This window comes from Salmo salar, chromosome ssa10 (genome assembly GCF_905237065.1).
Source record: "Salmo salar chromosome ssa10, Ssal_v3.1, whole genome shotgun sequence".
NCBI classification, from domain to species: Eukaryota; Metazoa; Chordata; class Actinopteri; order Salmoniformes; family Salmonidae; genus Salmo; species Salmo salar.
Genome location: NC_059451.1, coordinates 17,108,411 through 17,130,173, shown reverse-complemented (window position 1 = coordinate 17,130,173; position 21,763 = coordinate 17,108,411). Strand labels below are relative to the sequence as shown.

At 42.6% G+C, this 21,763-nt stretch overlaps 1 protein-coding gene across 4 annotated transcripts in view; it reads right to left on the bottom strand.

Annotated features, from left to right (window-relative positions):
• The window catches only part of LOC106613639 (CREB-regulated transcription coactivator 1), a 30,174-nt gene extending 17,801 nt beyond the window's left edge, over positions 1-12,373 (bottom strand). The window contains exons 1-2 of one of the 4 annotated variants that reach the window (XM_014216115.2): positions 12,146-12,373; positions 11,809-12,019 (exon numbers count right to left, since the gene is read on the bottom strand). In XM_014216115.2, the coding sequence (XP_014071590.1) occupies positions 11,809-11,934 (126 nt within the window). In that variant the 5' untranslated portion in view covers positions 11,935-12,019; positions 12,146-12,373. Of the gene's footprint in view, positions 1-11,808 lie in introns of all 4 variants that reach the window. The other 3 variants (XM_014216109.2, XM_045687413.1, XM_045687415.1) reach the window with 3 other exon arrangements.
• Positions 12,374-21,763: the final 9,390 nt, after the last annotated feature.

Genomic DNA, 21,763 nt, shown 5'->3' with positions numbered 1-21,763 from the left:
AGTTAAAATAAATTACATGTTTTACTACATGAAGTAATCCGAAAATGTGTATGCCGCCATCTTGTCTATTTCAAATCTTCTCTCATTGATCGAGACGAGTATCATCATGTCAGTTAAGAACAAATTCTTATTTTACACTGGCCTACCCCGGCCAAAACCTCCCCTAACCAGGACAATGCTGGGCCAATTGTGCGCCGCCCTATGAGTCTCCCGATCACGGCCGGTTGTGATACAAACCAGGGTCTGTAATGACACCTCTAGCCCTGAGATGCAGTCCCTTAGACCGCTGTGTGCAAAGCTGTCATCAAGGCAAAGGGTGGCTACTTGGAAGAATCTCAAATATATCTTGATTATTTCATCCTTTTTTGGTTACTATGTGATTCCATAGTTTTGATGTCTTCACTATTATTCTACAGTATAGAAAATAGTAAAAATAAAGAAAACCCTTGAATGAGTAGGTGTCCAAACTTTTGACTGATACTGTATGTATGTATGTTTTTTATTTCACCTTTATTTAACCAAGTAGGCAAGTTGAGAACAAGTTCTCATTTACAATTGCGACCTGGCCAAGATAAAGCAAAGCAGTTCGACAACATAAAAAAAAAACACAGAGTTACACATGGAGTAAAACAACATACAATCAATGATGCAGTAGAAAAAAAGAAAAAAAAAAGACTATATACAATGTGAGCAAATGATGTGAGATAAGGGAGGTAAAGGCAAAAAAATGCCATGGTGGCAAAGTAAATAAAGTATAGCAAGAAAAACACTGGAATGGTAGATTTGTAGTTTGAAGAAAGTTCAAAGTTAAAATATAAATAATATGGTGCAAAGGAGCTAAATAAATAAAATAAATAAATAAATAAATACAGTAGGGGAAGAGGTAGTAGTTTGGGCTAAATTATAGATGGGCTATGTACAGGTGCAGTGATCTGTGAGCTGCTCTGACAGCTGGTGCTTAAAGCTAGTGAGGGAGATAAGTGTTTCCAGTTTCAGAGATTTTTGTAGTTCGTTCCAGTCATTGGCAGCAGAGAACTGGAAGGAGAGACGACCAAAGGAGGAGTTGGCTTTAGGGGTGAACAGAGAGATATACCTGCTGGAGCGCGTGCTACAGGTGGGTGCTGCTATGGTGACCAGTGAGCGGAGATAAGGGGGGACTTTACCTAGCAGGGTCTTGTAGATGACCTGGAGCCAATGTGTTTGGCGACGATTATGAAGCGAAGGCCAGCCAACGAGAGCGTACAGGTCGCAGTGGTGGGTAGTATATGGGGCTTTGGTGACAAAACGGATGGCACTGTGATAAGACTGCATCCAGCTTGTTGAGTAGGGTATTGGAGGCTATTTTGTAAATGACATCGCCGAAGTCGAGGATTGGCAGGATGGTCAGTTTTACGAGGGTATGTTTGGCAGCATGAGTGAAGGATGCTTTGTTGCGAAAAAGGAAGCCAATTCGAGATTTCACTTTGGATTGGAGATGTTTGATGTGAATCTGGAAGGAGAGTTTACAGTCTAACCAGACACCTAGGTATTTGTAGTTGTCCACAAATTCTAAGTTAGAACCGTCCAGAGAAGTGATGCTGGACAGGCGGGCAGGTGCAGGCAGCGATCGGTTGAAGAGCATGTATTTAGTTTTACTTGTGTTTAGGAGCAGTTGGAGACCACGGAAGGAGAGTTGAATGGCATTGAAGCTCGTCTGGAGGGTTGTTAACACAGTGTCCAAAGAAGAGCGACATCATTTATGTATACAGAGAAAAGAGTTGGCCCAAGAATTGAACCCTGTGGTACCCCCATAGAGACTGCCAGAGGTCCAGACAGTAGGCCCCCCGATTTGACACACTGAACTCTGTCAGAGAAGTAGTTGGTGAACCAGGCGACGCAATCGTTTGAGAAACCAAGGCTACTGAGTCTGCCGATGAGGATGTGGTGATTAACAGAGTCAAAAGCTTTGGCCAGGTCAATGAATACGGCAGCACAGTATTGTTTCTTATCGATGGCGGTTATGATGTCGTTTAGGACCTTGAGCGTGGCTGAGGTGCACCCATGACCAGCTCTGAAACCAGATTGCATAGCAGAGAGGGTGCGGTGGGATTCGAAATGGTCGGTAATCTGTTTGTTGACTTGGCTTTCGAAGACCTTAGAAAGGCAGGGTAGGATGGATATAGGTCTGTAGCAATTTGGGTCAAGAGTGTCACCTCCTTTGAAGAGGGGGATGACAGCAGCTGCTTTCCAATCTATGGGAATCTCAGACGACACGAAAGAGAGGTTGAACAGGCTAGTAATAGGGGTTGCAATAATTTCGGCAGATAATTTTAGAAAGAGGGTCCAGATTGTCAAGCCCAGCTGATTTGTAGGGGTCCAGATTTTGCAGCTCTTTCAGAACATCAGCTGAATGGATTTGGGAGAAGGAGAAATGGGGGAGGCTTGGGCGAGTAGCTGTGGGGGGTGCAGTGCTGTTGGATGCAGTAGGGGTAGCCAGGTGGAAAGCATGGCCAGCCGTAGAAAAATGCTTATTGAAATTCTCAATTATAGTGGGCTTATCGGTGGTGACAGAGTTTCCTATCCTCAGTGCAGTGGGCAGTTGGGAGGAGGTGTTCTTATTCTCCATGGACTTTACAATGTCCCAGAACTTTTCAGAGTTGGAGTTGCACGAAGCAAATTTCTGTTTGAAAAAGCGGCGTTTCTAACTGCCTGTGTGTATTGGTTTCTAACTTCCCTAAAAAGTTGCATATCGCGGGGGCAGTTCGATGCTAATGCAGAACGCCACAGAATATTTTTGTGTTGGTTAAGGGCAGTCAGGTCTGGGGAGAACCAAGGGCTATATCTGTTCCTGGTTCTAAATTTCTTGAAAGGGGCATGCTTATTTAAGATGGAGAGGAAGGCATTTAAAAAAAAATAACTAGGCATCCTCTGACGGGATGAGGTCAATATCCTTCCAGGATACCAGGGCCAGGTCGATTAGAAAGGCTTGCTCGTTGAAATGTTTCAGGGAGCGTTTGAAGGTGATGAGTGGAGGTCGTTTGACCGCTGACCCATTACGGGTGCAGGCAATGAGGCAGTGATCGCTGAGATCTTGGTTGAAAACAGCAGAGGTGTATTTAGAGGGCACGTTGGTTAGGATGATATCTATGAGGGTGCCAGTGTTTGCGGCTTTGGGGTTGTACCTGGTGGGTTCATTAATAATTTGTGTGAGATTGAGGGCATCAAGCTTGGATTGTAGGATGGCTGGGGTGTTAAGCATGTCCCAGTTTAGGTCACCTAGTAGCACGAGCTCTGAAGATAGATGGGGGGCAATCAGTATGTATGTATGTATGTATGCATGCATGCATGCATGCATGTATGCATGTATGTAAGACCAGTCAAAATTTGACACCACCTCATTCAAGGGTTTTTCTTTATTATTTTCTACATTGTTGAATGACAGGGAAGACATCAAAACTATGAAACAACACATGTAATCACATAGTAACCAAAAAAGGATTAAATAAGTCAAAATATACACTGCTCAAAAAAATAAAAGGGAACACTTAAACAACACAATGTAACTCCAAGTCAATCACACTTCTGTGAAATCAAACTGTCCACTTAGGAAGCAACACTGATTGACAATAAATTTCACATGCTGTTGTGCAAATGGAATAGACAACAGGTGGAAATTATAGGCAATTAGCAAGACACCCCCAATAAAAGGAGTGGTTCTGCAGGTGGTGACCACAGACCAATTCTCAGTTCCTATGCTTCGTGGCTGATGTTTTGGTCACTTTTGAATGCTGGCGGTGCTTTCACTCTAGTGGTAGCATGAGACGGAGTCTACAACCCACACAAGTGGCTCAGGTAGTGCAGCTCATCCAGGATGGCACATCAATGCGAGCTGTGGCAAGAAGGTTTGCTGCGTCTGTCAGCGTAGTGTCCAGAGCATGGAGGCGCTACCAGGAGACAGGCCAGTACATCAGGAGACGTGGAGGAGGCCGTAGGAGGGAAACAACCCAGCAGCAGGACCGCTACCTACGCTTTTGTGCAAGGAGGAGCAGGAGGAGCACTGCCAGAACCCTGCAAAATGACCTCCAGCAGGCCACAAATGTGCACGTGTTTGCTCAAACGGTCAGAAACAGACTCCATGAGGGTGTTATGAGGGCCCGACGTCCACAGGTGGGGGTTGTGCTTACAGCCCAACACCGTGCAAGATGTTTGGCATTTGCCAGAGAACACCAAGATTGGCAAATTCCCCACTGGCGCCCTGTGCTCTTCAGATGAAAGCAGGTTCACACTGAGCACATGTGACAGACGTGACAGAGTCTGGAGACGCCGTGAAGAACGTTCTGCTGCCTGCAACATCCTCCAGCATGACCGGTTTGGCGGTGGGTCAGTCATGGTGTGGGGTGGCATTTCTTTGGGGGGCCGCACAGCCCTCCATGTGCTCGCCAGAGGTACCCTGACTGCCATTAGGTACTGAGATGAGATCCTCAGACCCCTTGTGAGACCATATGCTGGTGCGGTTGGCCCTGGGTTCCTCCTAATGCAAGACAATGCTAGACCTCATGTGGCTGGAGTGTGTCAGCAGTTCCTGCAAGAGGAAGTCATTGATGCTATGGACTGGCCCGCCTGTTCCCCAGACCTGAATCCAATTGAGCACATCTGGGACATCATGTCTCGCTCCATCCACCAACGCCACGTTGCACCACAGACTGTCCAGGAGTTGGCGGATTCTTTAGTCCAGGTCTGGGAGGAGATCCCTCAGGAGACCATCCGCCACCTCATCAGGAGCATGCCCAGGCGTTGTAGGGAGGTCATACAGGCACGTGGAGGCCACACACACACACACACACACACTACTGAGCCTCATTTTGACTTGTTTTAAGGACATTACATCAAAGTTGGATCAGCCTGTAGTGTGGTTTTCCACTTTAATTTTGAGTGTGATTCCAAATCCAGACCTCCATGGGTTGATAAATTGGATTTCCATTGATTATTTGTGTGTGATATTGTTTTCAGCACATTCAACTATGTAAAGAAAAAAGTATTTAATAAGATTATTTATTTCATTCAGATCTAGGATGTGTTATTTTAGTGTTCCCTTTATTTTTTTGAGCAGTGTATAATATTTCAGATTCTTCGAAGAAGCAACCCTTTGCCTTGACTGCTTTGCACACTCTAAACCAGCTTCATGAGGTAGTCATCTGGAATGCATTTCAATTAACAGGTGTGCCTTGTTAAAAGTTCATTTGTGGAATTTCTGTCCTTCTTAATGCGTTTGAGCCAATCAGTTTTGTTGTGACAAGGGAGGGGTGGTATACAGAAGATAGCCCTATTTGGTAAAAGACCAAGTCCATATTATGGCAAGAACAGCTCAAATAAGCAAAGAGAAACGAGAGTCCGTCATTACTTAACATTTCAAGAACTTTGAAAGTTTCTTCAAGTGCAGTCGCAAAAACCATCGAGCGCTATGATGAAACTGGCTCTCATGAGGATCGCCACAGGAAAGGAAGACCCAAAGTTAGCTCTGCTGCAGAGGATAAATTCATTAAAGTTACCAGCCTCAGATTACAGCCCCCCAAAAATATGTCACAGAGTTCAAGTAACAGACATCTCAACATCAACTGTTCAGAAGAGACTGCGTAAATCAGGCCTTCGTGGTCGAATTGCTGCAAAGAAACCACTACTAAAAAGGCCACCATAAGAAGAAGAGACTTGCTTGGGTCAAGAAACACGAGCAATGGACAATAGATCGGTGGAAATCTGTCCTTTGGTCTGATGAGTCCGAATTTTAGATTTTTGGTTCTAACCGCCGTGTCTTTGTGAGACGCAGAGTAGGTGAACGGATGATCTCAGCATGCGTGGTTCCCACCGTGAAGCATGGAGGAGGTGGTGTGATGGTGCTTTGCTGGTAACACGGTCAGTAATTAACTTAGAATTCAAGCCATACTTAACCAGCATGGCTACCACAGCATTCTGCAACAATACACCATCCCATCTGGTTTGGGCTTAGTGGGACTATAATCTTTCAACAGGACAATGACCCAACACATCTCCAGGCTGAGTAAGGGCTATTTGACCAAGAAGGAGAGTGCTGCATCAGATGAACTGGCCTCCACAATCACCCGACCTCAACCCAATTGAGATGGTTTGGGATGAGTTGGACTGCAGAGTGAAGGAAAAGCAGCCAACAAGTGCTCAGCATATGTGGGAAATCCTTCAAGAATGTTGGAAAAGCATTCCAGGTGAAGCTGGTGGAGAGAATGCCAAGGGTGTGCAAAGCTGTCATTAAGGCAAATATATTTTGATTTGTTGAACACTTTCTTGGTTACGACATTTTTCCAAATGTTTTATTTCATAGTTGATATCTTCACTATTATTCTACAATGTAGAAAATAGTAGAAATAAAGAAAAACCCTTGAATGAGTAGGTGTGTCCAAACTTTTGACTGGCACTGTATATATATATCACACATGAACAGTGTACAAACCATTATGAACACCTGCTTTTTCATGACAGACTGACCAGGTGAATGCTGTGATCCGTTATTGATGTCACTTGTTAAATCCACTTCAATCCGTATAGATTAAGGGGAGGAGACCAGTTAAAGAATAAATTTTAAGCCTTGAGTGCATGTACTGACGTACAGTCGTAGCCAAAAGTTTTGAGACTGACATTAATTTCCACAAAGTTTGCTGCTTCAGTGTCTTTAGATATTTTTGTCAGATGTTACTATGGAATAGTGAAGTATAATTACAAGCATTTCATAAGTGTCAAAGGCTTTTATTGACAATTACATGAAGTTGATGCAAAGAGTCAATATTTGCGGTGTCGACCCTTCTTTTTCAACACCAATGCAATCCGCCCTGGCATGCTGTCAATTAACTTCTGGGCCACTCCAAGCATAATCAATGCTTGGAGTTTGTCAGAATTTGTGGGTTTTTGACCACAAGTTCAATGGGATTAAGGTCTGGGGAGTTTCCTGGCCATGGACCCAAAATATCAATGTTTTCTTCCCCGAGCCACTTAGTTATCACTTTTGCCTTATGGCAAGGTGCTCCATCATGCTGGAAAAGGCATTGTTCGTTACCAACCTGTTCCTGGATGGTTGGGAGAAGTTGCTCTTGGAGGATGTCTTGGTACCATTCTTTATTCATGGCTGTGTTCTTAGGCAACATTGTGAGTGAGCCCACTCCCTTGGCTGAGAAGCAACCCCACACATGAATGGTCTCACGATGCTTTACTGTTGGCATGACACAGGACTGATGGTAGTGCTCACCTTGTCTTCTCCGGACAAGCTTTTTTCCGGATGCCCCAAACAATCAGAAAGGGGATTCATCAGAGAAAATGACTTTACCCCAGTCCTCAGCAGTCCAGTCCCTGTACCTTCTGCAGAATATCAGTCTGTCCCTGATGTTTTTCCTGGAGAGAAGTGGCTTCTTTGCTGCCCTTCTTGACACCAGGCCATCCTCCAGAAGTCATCGCCTCACTGTGCGTGCAGATGCACTCACACCTGCCTGCTGTAATTCCTGAGCAAAGCTCTGTACTGGTGGTGCCCCGATCCCGCAGCTGAATCAACTTCAGTAGACGGTCCTGGCGCTTGCTGGACCTTCTTGGGCGCCCTGAAGCCTTCTTCACAACCATTGAACCGCTCTCCTTGAAGTTCTTGATGATCCAATAAATGGTTGATTTAGGTGCAATCTTACTGGCAGCAATATCCTTGCCTGTGAAGCCCTTTTTGTGCAAAGCAATGATGACGGCACGTGTTTCCTTGCAGGTAACCATGGCTGACAGAGGAAGAACAATGATTCCAAGCACCACCCTCCTTTTGATGCTTCCAGTCTGTTATTTGAACTCAATCAGCATGACAGAGTGATCTCCAGCCTTGTCCTCGTCAACACTCACACCTGTGTTAACGAGAGAATCACTGAGATGATGTCAGCTGGTCCTTTTGTGGCAGGGTTGAAATGCAGTGGATTTTTTTGGGGGGGGGATTCAGTTCATTTGCATGGCAATTAATTGCAATTCATCTGATCACTCTTCGTAACATTCTGGAGTATATGCAAATTGCCATCATACAAACTGAGGCAGCAGACTTTGTGAAAATTAATATTTGTGTCATTCCCAAAACTTTTGGCCATGACTGTATGTGTAACTGATAAATGCACACACATGCACACTACATGTTTTTAAATGTACTGTATGCAAATTGTAAAGACTTGTCAGTAATTACTTTTCGTTATGTGTCGGATCCCAGTAAGACTAGCTTTCACCATCGGCGTCGGCTAATGGGGATCCTAATAAATAAAATCAAGAATGGTCAAGCTTTCGACACCTCAATATTAGGAAGGTGTTGTTAATTTTGTGTACACTCAGTCTGTGTGAGAGCGTAATATATATATTCCGCAAAAAAAATAAACATTGTCTCACTGTCAACAGTTTATTTTCAGCAAACTTAACATGTGTAAATATTTGTATGAACATAACAAGATTCAACAACTGAGACAAACTGAACAAGTTCCACAGACATGTTACTAACAGAAATTGAATAATGTATCCCTGAACAAGGTGGGGGGGGGGTCAAAATCAAAAGTAACAGTATCTGGTGTGGCCACCAAATGCATTAAGTACTGCAGTGCATCTCCTCCTCATGGACTGCACCAGATTTGCCAGTTCTTGCTGTGAGATGTTACCATTCTTCCAAGGCTTCTGCAAGTTCCTGGACATTTCTAGGGGGAATGGCCCTAGCCCTCACCCTCCAATCCAACAGGTCCCAGACGTGCTTAATGGGATTGAGATCCGAGCTCTTCGCTGACCAACACTGACATTCCTGTCTTGCAGGAAATCACACACAGAACGAGCAGTATGGCTATTGTCATGCTGGAGGGTCACGTCAGGATGAGCCTGTAGGAAAGGTACCACGAGGGAGGAGTATGTCTTCACCTGTAACGCACAGCGTTGAGATCGCCTGCAATGACAACAAGCTCAGTCCGATGATGCTGTGACACACCGCCCCAGACCATGACGGACCCTCCACCTCCAAATCGATCCCGCTCCAGAGTAAAGGCCTCTATGTAACGCTCATTCCTTCGACGATAAACGCAAATCCGACCTTCACCTGGTGAGACAAAACCGCGACTCGTCAGTGAAGAGCACTTTTTGCCAGTCCTGTCTAGTCCAGCGACGGTGAGTTTGTGCCCATAGGCGACGTTGTTGCCAGTGATGACTGGTGAGGACCTGCATTACAACAGGCCTACAAGCCCTCAGTCCAGCCTCTCTCAGCCTATTGTGGACAGTCTGAGCACTGATGGAGGGATTGTGCGTTCCGTGTGTAACTCGGGCAGTTGTTGTTGCCATCCTGTACCTGTCCCGCAGGTGTGATGTTCGGCTGTACCGATCCTGTGCAGGTGTTGTGCGCTGCCCTATGGGACTCCTGATCACAGTTGGTTGTGATACAGCCTGGGATTGAACCCGGGTCTGTAGTGACGCTGCTAGCACCGCAATGTAGTGCCTTAGACCTCTGCGCCACTCGGGAGGCCACATGTCTGGTGAGTATGCAGGCCATGGAAGGACTAGGACATTCTCAGCTTCCAGGAATTGTGTACAGATCCCTGCGACATGGGGCCGTGCCTTATCCTGCTGAAACAGGAGGAGGTGATGGCACGACAATGGGCCTCAGGATCTCGTCACGGTCTCTCTGTGCATTCAAATTGCCATCATTAAAATGCACGTTTGTTCGTTGTCCGTAGCTTATGCCTGCCCACACCATAACCCAACTGCCACCATGGGGCACTCTGTTCACAACATTGACATTAGCAAACTGCTCGCCCACACAACGCCATACACGCTGTCTGCCATCTACCCGGTATAGTTCAAACCGTGATTCATCCATGAAGAGCACACTTCTCCAGCGTGCCACTGGCCATCGATTTAGAACATTTGCCCACTGAAGTCGGGTACGACGCCGAACTGCAGTCAGGTCAAGACCCTGGTGAGGACGACGAGCACACAGATGAGCTTCCCTGAGACTGTTTGACAGTTTGTGTAGAAATTCACGGGACCAACACTTTACATGTTGCATCCAACCGGCATCACAACCGCAGACCACGTGTAACCACACCAGCCCAAGACCTGCACATCCGGCTTCTTCACCAGCGGGACAGCTGATGAAACTTTGGGTTTGCACAACCTGTCAAAAACCTCAGGGAAGCTGAATATGTGCCCCATGGTATGGGCAGACATAAGCTATGGACAATGAACACAATTACATTTTATCGATGGCGATTTGAATGCACACAGAGACTGTGACAAAATCCTGAGGCACATTGTTGAGGCGATTGCACGTTTCAGCATGATAATACACTGTCCCATGTCACAAGGACCTGTACACAATTCCTGGAAGATGAAAAAGTCCCAGTTCTTCCATGGCCTGCATACTCACCAGACATGTCACCTATTGAGCATGTCTGGGGTGGTCTGGATCAACGTGTACGACAGAGTGTTCCAGTTCCCGCCAATATCCAGAAACTTGAAGAGTGGGACAACATTCCACAGGCCACAATCAACAGCCTGATCAACTCTATGCGAAGGAGAGGTGTCATGCTGCATGAGGCAAATGGTGGTCACACCAGATAATGACTGGTTTTCTGATCACACCCCTAACTTGTTTTTTTTTTTAATGCATCTGTTGGTCACAGACATCTGTATTCCCAGTCATGCGAAATCCATAGATTAGTGCCTAATGAATTTATTTCAATTGACCCGATTTCCTTATATGAACTGTAACTCAGTAAAATCTTTTAAAATCGTTGTTTGTTGCGTTTATATTTTTTGTTTAGTGTATTATAAAGATCAGTCCTTTCAGAAGCCCAGATAATTTATTTATAAATGGTTTATAGATGGTTCGGCAGGAGGGTTTAGGCCATAGGCCAGCATATTGTAAATATCCCCCAAAAAATATTTGCCTGGTAATGTGTATGTCTTAGCATTTTCTAAATTCAAACGAACCCCCTGCAACTAGACATGGACGTTTAGAAGACACGTCTTCCAAGTCGGGAATTGAGGAAGTTTCCCAGTTAAAGCTTGGTAGGAAATCATCTGTGCTACACTTAACATTCCCTACCTACAATAACGCCTACCAGCCGGAACAGTAATAATGGTCCGACTAGGCGATATTTTTTTATATAACTACTATCAAAGGAGGGTTGGTACTTTGTAAACATGCAAACCCATTGCCCGACATGCATGGGAAAACAATTGAATGGGGAATTCTGTCAAAATGGCTTGTGGTGATCTAGCTATGGTGGATGTAACTCCATTGCATTGTCAACATTGGAGTTAGCTAGCTGTACCCTCCTAGCTAGTGCGGTGTTCTGTCAGTGTCAAATACACACCAGTTTGACTGAGTGAGTCGAACTGTGCAAGCTAAGCATGTTCAGTTTTCATTGCAAATTCTAGATGGTAACTAGCTAGCTAGATAGTATCGATATCTAGCTTGATACTCTGAACCTTTTGATGTTTATGATGCATGGCAATTTGACTATGTATAAGCAGGTGCTTGCTAACTATAGAGCCTAGTTAGCTAGCCTACCTGGCTGCCCACCATACCTAGCAAACATCAACAAAGACAGTTCACTACACTAGCTGGCTAGCTAGGTTAAACATTTGCTAAATAATGGTTATCAGAATACAGATATTTAACTGCGAATGCAGTCAATCGGCCACTTTTGCTTGTCACTGCCAGCTGGCTAAAAACAACTTGTCATAAAAACGTGCTAACGTTACTGGCTAACGAGCCAAGCTGCATACAGTAATTAATCAACAAAACAAGGCACTTACCCGTGCAGCTCTAGTAATGTTTAGGTCTTTCATCACTTCTTCGAAAGCCGCAGTCTCCTCCGCCTGTTTCTGATTATGTAAAGCGATTTTCTCGCTAAATTTACGTGGATTGTTTGAGCTCGCCATCTTTTGCTGTTCTTCTCAATGGGACATTACGCACAACGCTTGGATACGATGGTTTGTCGTCATTACGCGCGTACTGTAAATTATGCTATGAAATGAAAAATACAAATGTAAATGTCTAGCTAGCTACATAACATATCGCATACTGCATACCATTTTCTATTTCCTGGAAATCTAATGATGAGTATTATCACATCATTAAATCAGGACTTACCGTGTGTATTTGATTTGTATGTTGGGCTCTGTGAGCTTTCACAGCAAATTGGTTTGGAGCGGTTCGGTTCGTTTGGACTGGTGTGAACACTATCCGCACTCGACCGCACCGTGGTTCGCTCAAAAAGGTTGGTCTCGGTCAGATTCCGTTCGTACCTCGGTGCGGTTCACTGCAGATGAGAACGCAGTCCGGACCAAATACCAGAAAAGAACCAGGGGCGTGCAGTATTGATTGTTTGACTGCAAGCATTTGATGACTTGCACACAGTACCATAACTTGATATCTGTTGATCATTATGTTGGTAGCGGAGAATTTATGGGTGTAGATTGGGGGGAGACAGGGCTATACCAGCATAGGCAATGTGAAACCACCTGGACCAAATAAAAAAAATACAATTTAACAAATAATCGAACTCTGATTCGAACTATAGCTCAGAACCACGTGTGGAAACGCCCAAAAATATGTCAAAGGACAATGATGTTTAAAGTGATAGTTCACTTAAACTATATTTTAGTAAATTGTTCATTAGTACAACCCCCCCTAAAAAAAAACATGTAATGTCAGCAGTCAAGTTTTCAAGAAGATAGAGCACTTTCAGTAAGCAAAAACGGTGACGACGATGATAATGATGCTTTGCATCATATGACGATTTATAGGAATGGTTTGGTTGACAAAATTTAAAAAAAAACTGGAAAACATTCTATTTCTTGAAGTTTCAAGAAGTTTTATTAAAAGCCACTCAATATACGAATGACACAATGAACTGAGTGAACAAGGTATCACCAGAGGGGGACATTATCAAATTTCAAATCAAATCAAATGTATTTATATAGCCCTCCTTACATCAGCTGATATCTCAAAGTGTTGTACAGAAACCCAGCCTAAAACCCCAAACAGCAAGCAATGCAGATATAGAAGCACGTTGGCTAGGAAAAACTCCCTAGAAAGGCCAAAACCAAGGAAGAAACCTAGAGAGGAACCAGGCTATGATGGGTGGCCAGTCCTCTGCTGGCTGTGCCGAGTGGAGATTATAACAGAACATGGCCAAGATGTTCAAATGTTCATAAATGACCAGCATGGTCAAATAATAATAATCACAGTAGTTGTCGAGGGTGCAACATGTCAGCACCTCAAGAGTAAATGTCAGTTGGCTTTTCATAGCCGATCATTGAGAGTATCTCTACCGCTCCTGCTGTCTCTAGAGAGTTGAAAACAGCAGGTCTGGGACAGGTAGCACGTCCGGTGAACAGGTCAGGGTTCCATAGCCGCAGGCAGAACAGTTGAAACTGGAGCAGCAGCACGGCCAGGTGGACTGGGGACAGCAAGGAGGCATCATGTCAGGTAGTCCTGAGGCATGGTCCTAGGGCTCAGGTCCTCCGAGAGAGAGAAAGAAAGAAAGAGAGAAAGAGAGAATTAGAGAGAGCATACTTAAATTCACACAGGACACCGGATAAGACAGGAGAAATACTCCAGATATAACAGACTGACCCTAGCCCCCGACACAAACTACTGCAGCATAAATACTGGAGGCTGAGACAGGAGGGGTCAGGAGACACTGTGGCCCCATCCGAAGATACCCCCGGACAGGGCCAAACAGGAAGGATATAACCCCACCCACTTTGCCAAAGCACAGCCCCCACACCACTAGAGGGTTAGCTTCAACCACCAACTTACCATCCTGAGACAAGGTCGAGTATAGCCCACAAAGATCTCCGCCACGGCACAACCCAAGGGGTGGGGGGCGCCAACCCAGACAGGAAGACCATGTCAGTGACTCAACCCACTCAAGTGACACACCCCTCCTAGGGACAGCATGGAAGAACACCAATAAGCCAATGACTCAGCCCCTGTAATAGGGTTAGAGGCAGAGAATCCCAGTGGAGAGAGGGGAACCGGCCAGGCAGAGACAGCAAGGGCGGTTCGTTGCTCCAGAGCCTTTCCGTTCACCTTCACACTCCTGGGCCAGACTACACTCAATCATAGGACCCACTGAAGAGATGAGTCTTTAGTAAAGACTTAAAGGTTGAGACCAAGTCTGCATCTCTCACATGGGTAGGCAGACTATTCCATAAAAATGGAGCTCTATAGGAGAAAGCCCTGCCTCCAGATGTTTGCTTAGAAATTCTAGGGACAATTAGGAGGCCTGCGTCTTGTGACCGTAGCGTACGTGTAGGTATGTACGGCAGGACCAAATCGGAAAGATAGGTAGGAGCAAGCCCATGTAATACTTTGTAGGTCAGCAGTAAAACCTTGAAATCAGCCCTTGCCTTAACAGGAAGCCAGTGTAGGAAGGCTAGCACTGGAGTAATATGATACATTTTTTTGGGTTCTAGTCAGGATTCTAGCAGCAGTATTTAGCACTAACTGAAGTTTATTTAGTGCTTTATCCGGGTAGCCGGAAAGTAGAGCATTGCAGTAGTCCAACCTAGAAGTAACAAAAGAATGAATTCATTTTTTTGCATAATTTTTGGACAGAAAGTTTCTGATTTTTGCAATGTTACGTAGATGGAAAAAAGCTGTCCTTGAAACAGTCTTGATATGTTCTTCAAAAGAGAGATCAGGGTCCAGAGTAACGCCGAGGTCCTTCACAGTTTTATTTGAGACGACTGTACAACCATCAAGATTAATTGTCAGATTTAACAGAAGATCTCTTTGTTTCTTGGGACCTAGAACAAGCATCTCTGTTTTGTCCGAGTTTAAAAGTAGAAAGTTTGCAGCCATCCACTTCCTTATGTCTGAAACACAGGCTTCTAGCGAGGGAAATTTTGGGGCTTCACCATGTTTCATTGAAATGTACAGCTGTGTGTCATCCGCATAGCAGTGAAATTTAACATTATGTTTTCGAATGACATCCCCAAGAGGTCAAATATATAGTGAAAACAATAGTGGTCCTAAAACGGAACCTTGAGGAACACCGAAATTTACAGTTGATTTGTCAGAGGACAAACCATTCACAGAGACAAACTGATATCTTTCCAACAGATAAGATCTAAACCAGGCCAGAACTTGTCCGTGTAGACCAATTTGGGTTTCCAATCTCTCCAAAAGAATGTGGTGATCGATGGTATCAAAAGCAGCACTAAGATCTAGGAGCACGAGGACAGATGCAGAGCCTCGGTCTGACACCATTAAAAGGTCATTTACCACCTTCACAAGTGCAGTCTCAGTGGTATGATGGGGTCTAAAACCAGACGGAAGCGTTTCGTATACATTGTTCGTCTTCAGGAAGGCAGTGAGTTGCTGCGCAACAGCTTTTTCAAAAATCTTTGAGAGGAATGGAAGATTCGATATAGGCCGATAGTTTTTTATATTTTCTGGGTCAAGGTTTGGCTTTTTCAAGAGAGGCTTTATTACTGCCACTTTTAGTGAGTTTGGTACACATCCGGTGGTTAGAGAGCAGTTTATTATGTTCAACATAGGAGGGCCAAGCACAGGAAGCAGCTCTTTCAGTAGTTTAGTTGGAATAGGGTCCACAAGTGCTGGACCCCACACATACACACACCTGTTCTGTCAAAACCATGGATGGCAAATTCACAGATACACAATGAGATTACAAATTCGCCACAGTATCCTTTGAAGTAGATTACAGAATGTATGAAGGACACATGGCAGATATGTGCATGCTACTTTTTCGAATATTTACTAATCATACATTTTTTTGGTACAAATAAAGATATTGCTCTACCAAAGTTGAAATACCAGTAATGGATAAATCAAATCCTTGGAATTGTATCAGGGTCATGATGAACAGAGATAAACTGAAATGGACTATACCAAATTGATCAGTTGTCCAGATACAGTAGGCCTATAATTGACTGACAGGAAATATTGGGATTCATGTCTTTGTGACATTTACAGTGATGCTGGAGTTTAAATGCACAGTATTTAGCTAAATACAGGGTATGGTCAAGTATAGAAAGGCAAAAATAGCACTTCATATAAATCATACATTAATTATGAATAATCTCATAAGCGCATGTTGTCCTCTGACACACTTTTAAAGCATGAAGCTCTGGAGCAAGGGCATTTCTCAACATCTTATTCAATAGAATGTTCTGTAAAAAACACTTACACAAATGACAAAAGGATTAGTATGCTGATCACAAAAAGAATGTGTACAATCTACATATCACATCTGTATTACAGTACTGTATAAGAAAGAGGAAGAGCTCATAAGATTTAACACATTCTGGTATGGTCTTGTATTTCACAGTTTCAGTGATGGGTCAAGTAGAATTTTCTACGATTGGGAATAAGGTTTCACTTGTCTTCAATTTACATTAATCTGCCATCCCATGAAGATTTAGTTGTTCTTTGAAAAATGATACATTCATTTACAACACCTGAATGCTGTTTTCAGTTCATGTAACACCTTTAATTAAAGCTGGAATCCATAGCGGTAAAATTGAACACATCTGTTTGCGATATTACAAAAGACATTACTTCAAACAACAGACACTGAATTTTTCCCCGTTGGACATCATAGATTTTTTAGCTGGATGCTCATTTCCTCAAAACAATAACAAATGCATCTAGGGGCAGCTGCTTCGCCTATCGCGGATCTCAGCTTTAAGGTTATGAGGCATTGTAGAGGCATTTCTAAACCAATTTCTCCACGGAGAAATTTATCTCCGCTGAGATACATTTTTGCATTTTAAAGCTAATTCCCTGTGATTCTACATATTCTGCCATGGAGGGAGTGACAATTTTGCAGTTTTAATGCAAATTTCCTGCAATTCGCCATGGATAATGCTGTGTTCTTTTGCTCAAACATATTAACAAAATCAATATGGCTAGATTAATAGTTTTTAGCATTTCCAATTATCCCTGACTGTCTAGGTTTTATTTTGGTGATTGTTAGTTTTCAAATATGATATTATTGAAAAATATGTCCATTATCTTTCTATATACCTTATCTGGTTTTAATCGTTAAAGTTTACACTGAAAGCTTTTTTCCATTTATAAAATAAATGTTTAAAAAAAAAATGATAAAATGCTTTTTTTACCCCATTTTTTTATTTTTTTTTTTACTTAGGAGTCCCGGAAAAAACAATTAGGTGGCCCACCCAAGGATTTCAATGGCAGAAAAGGTCTACATTCTCCTCGGATAACAATGGACTCCACTTATAAAGCACTTAAAAGCTAACTATGTGCTTTTAAGTGCACTAACTAAGCTAACTATGATACAAAACATCAGAACAGGTGAGGCAAACAGGTGAAATTTTCAAAACCAAAACATATTTCAACGAGGGCCATGTTGTGCTTCCAAATAAGATTTTGCATTATAAGCTTGTCTCACCACTGTCAACACAGTCTACAAGGAGTAAAATACATTAACAATCAGTTGTGCATACAATACTGAAAGTCTCACAAATAGGCTACTCCTCATTATACTAACATTTTACCATATACACTATACTAAAGGGAGAAATACACAGGACAATAATCACATATCCTCACTGCTTGTGTGTTGTGCTTGTTCTTTCAATCAGGAGGTCCCCTTACATGAATTTCAGCCCCTTGCCTTTAGCTCTTTGGGCTTCACAGTTCTGGCAGGATTGGATAGGTGAATGCAGTAGGCCTATGTCTATTTGAAGATAGGTTAAAGCATCACCCTATTTCTCACACCTATGGAGTCCTTTTGTGTAGGAGCTAGGAGAAGGGGGTGACACAAATGTAACTTGGCCTTCGGATCTGGCCACTTGACCAGTACCCTCCCACCCCCACTTGTTCATCACAACTAAACACTGCAAGAGTTGGACGAGGCAAAATCACTTCATTCTGATCTACAGTATTGATTATACACAATATAACATTTTAGAGAAAATGCAAGAAGCCTACAGAACTCCTTCATAAGGAGCACTAACCACGGATATTCTCATGCACTCACACAGGACTTCAAAAACAATTGAGCTGCCATAAGATAGTTTGGAATACGTGTTTCATAAGATAGCTTGGACTATATCCACACCTGCTCCATTAACTCCAGACATTGTCAGTGGTATAGGCTGATTGGTGGTGGTGCTCGTGCTTCCTCATGCCTCGATCACACCGACAGTGTCATTGCATTTTGGTACACAAGAAGTACAGTAGCCAGGCAAAAGTTTGGACACACCTACTCATTCCATTTTCTACATTGTAGAATAATAGTGGAGACATCAAAACTATGAAATAACACACATGGAATCATGTAGTAACCAAATAAGTGTTCAACAAATCAAAATATATGTGATTTTTCAAAGTAGCCACCCTTTGCCTTGATGACAGCTTTGCACAATCTTGACATTCTCTCAACCAGCTTCATGAGGTAGTTACCTGGAATGAATTTCAATTAACAGGTGTGCCTTGTTAAAAGTTTATTTGTGGATTTTTTTCCTTCTTAATGTGTTTGAGCCAATCAGTTGTGTTGTGACAAGGTAGGGGTGATATATAGAAGATATTCCTATTTGGTAAAAGACCAAGACCATATTATGGCAAGAACAGATCAAATAAGCAAAGAGAAACGACAGTCCATCATTACTTTAAGACATGAAGGTCAGTCAATACGGAACATTTCAAGAACGTTTAAAGTTTATTCAAGTGCAGTTGCAAAAACCATCAAGCACTATGATGAAACTGGCTCTCATGAGGATCGCCACAGGAAAGGAAGACCCAGAGTTACCTCTGCTGCAGAGGATAAGTTCATTAGAGTTACCAGCCTCAGAAATTGTAGCCCAAATAAATGTTCCCTGAAGTTTAAGTAACAGACACATCTCAACATCAACTGTTCGGAGGAGACTGAGTGAATCAGGCCTTCATGCTTGAATTGCTGCAAAGAAACCACTACTAAAGGACGCCAATAACAAGAAGAGACTTGCTTGGGCCAAGAAACACAAGCAATGGACATTATACCAGTGGAAATCTGTCCTTTGGTCTGATGGTTCCAACCACTGTGTCTTTGTGAGATGCAGAGTAGGTGAATGGATGATCTCCGCATTGTGTGGTTCCCACCGTGAAGCATGGAGGAGGAGGTGTGATGGTGCTTTGCTGGTGACACTCTTGGTGACTTATTTAGAATTCAAAGGACACTTAACCAGCATGGCTACCACAGCATTCTGCAGCGATACACCATCCCATCTGGTTTGCGCTTAGTCAGACTATCATTTGTTTTTCAACAGGACAATGACCAAACACACCTCCAGGCTGTGTAAGGGCTATTTGACCAAGAAGGAGAGTGATGGAGTGCTGCATCAGATGACCTGGCCTCCACAATCACCCGACCTCAACCCAATTGAGATGGTTTGGGATGAGTTGGACCGTGAAGGAAAAGCAGCCAACAAGTGCTCAGCATATGTAGGAACTCCTTCAAGACAGTTGAAAAAGCATTCCATGTAAAGCTGGTTGAGGGAATACCAAGAATGTGCAAAGCTGTCATCAAGGCAAAGGGTGGCTACTTTGAAGAATCTAAAATATATTTTGATTTGTTTAACACTTTTTTGGTTAATACATGATCCCATATGTTTTTTCATAGTTTTGATGTCTTCACTATTATTCTACAATGTAGAAAATAGTAAAAATAAAGAAAAACCCTTGAATGAGTAGGTGTGTCCAAACTTTTGACCAGTACTGTACATTAATTTCCAATGGAACGCTGCGTTTGCCTTGCAGCATTGCGTTGCAGAAGCAGTTGCAGTGCATTCTGTGTGGTGGACACTTTGGATTTATCGAACGTATGCATCAAATTGTATGCGTAGACAGCTTGAGAGAAATGGTAGCAGATCGAAGCATCAGAAGTTATGTAGCAAGCTAAGGTGACAACAATGACTCCCATGGACGTTTCCCGATTCAACATCATAGTGTAAGAACACTTTTTAAGCCTCAAAAGGTTAAGACAAGTATTTTCAAAACAAGTCCTTTTTGGCTAGCCACAGCAGTCAACTAGCTAGGTAGCTGTTTAGCTTTCTAGCACATTCACTAATTTGTTTGTATACAATTAACAAGCTAGTTAGATACCACATGTTCTTGTCAAACTGTCAGAGTAGCTAGCAAGCAACAAGATATGCCAAATAGCAGTCTAAAAACCACACGAGGGCAAATCAGATTTGACAGTTCAGACACAAGTCGCATGGCCAGGAATAAGATTTGTATCTGACTTCAAACTGCCTACGAAGGTTTGAAATGTGTCTTGAAATATCCGATTCCATGTGCTTTTTGCCTGTTCAGACTGCAGGAAAAAGAACAGATTCTAATCGGCTATATGCAATAAAATTTAATTTGAGTAACTTCAATGTTAACAAGGCTTACGGGTCCCATGCAGTCTAATCTGTCATCAAATCTGTTGTAATTTTTGTTTTGTTTTAAGTTAACCCTGCAAAATGACTATGTATTTGCCCAGCCAATTAATAGAAACATACTTCCTTGATGCATGGCACAAATGTAGAAATGTTATCCTGCAAATCTGTTAATAGGTTTTTGATTGTGGGTAGTGCTTTAAGTATTTTATTTAACACCCAAAACTACAGTGAAATGTCAATAATTACCTATTTGAAAGCAAGTCTGTCCTTAGAGCTAACACTTATTTTCCATTAAAAGGCCACTAATACATTTACACTAGCTCTGGCCTTCACATCATTTCAAACAGTTCATTATAATGTAGCACATGGACCTCAACCATAGGATGGAAGATGAAGTATACACTGTGGCCTATATTATAGCAACATCTTAACAGATGAAACATTATGGAGTCTTTAAGGAGGCATAGTTAAGGCGAAAATGTCACAAATATTCCAACTTCAATTCATTATTTCTCAATTATGTGTTAAGATACAAATGTCAAATACAGTACCTTCAGAAACTATTCATACCCCTTGACTTATTCCACATTTTGTTGTGTTACTGCCTGAATTTAAAAATGAATAAAAACTTTTTTTTTTTTTTATCTCACCCATGTACACACAATAACCCATAATAACAAATTCAAAACATGTTTTGGGAATTTTTTGCACATTTATTGAATATGAAATATCAAACATACATAAGTATTCACACCCCTGAGTCAATACATGTTAGAATCACCTTTGGTAGTGATTACAGCTGTGAGTCTTTCTGGGTAAGTCTCCAAGAACTTTGCACACCTGGATTGTAAAACATTTGAACATTAATATTTTTCTTCTTCTAGCTGTCAAGTTGGTTGTTGACCGTTGCTAGACAGCCATGTTCAAGTCTTGCCATATATTTTCAAGTCGATTTAAGTCAAAACTGTAACTAGGCCACTCAGGAACATTCAATATTGTCTTGTATTCAGGACATAAAGTTAATTTATTTGCCGTTTTTGGGGGGCAGTTTTACTTTAGTGCCTTATTGCAAACAGGATCTATGTTTTGGAATATTTTTAGTCTGTACAGACTTCCTTCTTTTCACTCTGTCATTTAGGTTAGTATTATGGAGTAACTACAATGTTGTTGATCCCTCCTCAGGTTTCTCCATTTAACTCTGTAACTGTTTTAAAGTCACCATTGGCCTCATAGTGAAACCCCTGAGTGGTTTCCTTCCTCTCCAGCAACTGAGTTACAAAGGACCCCTCTATCTTTGTAGTGACTGGGTGTATTAATACACCATCCAAAATGTAATTAATAACTT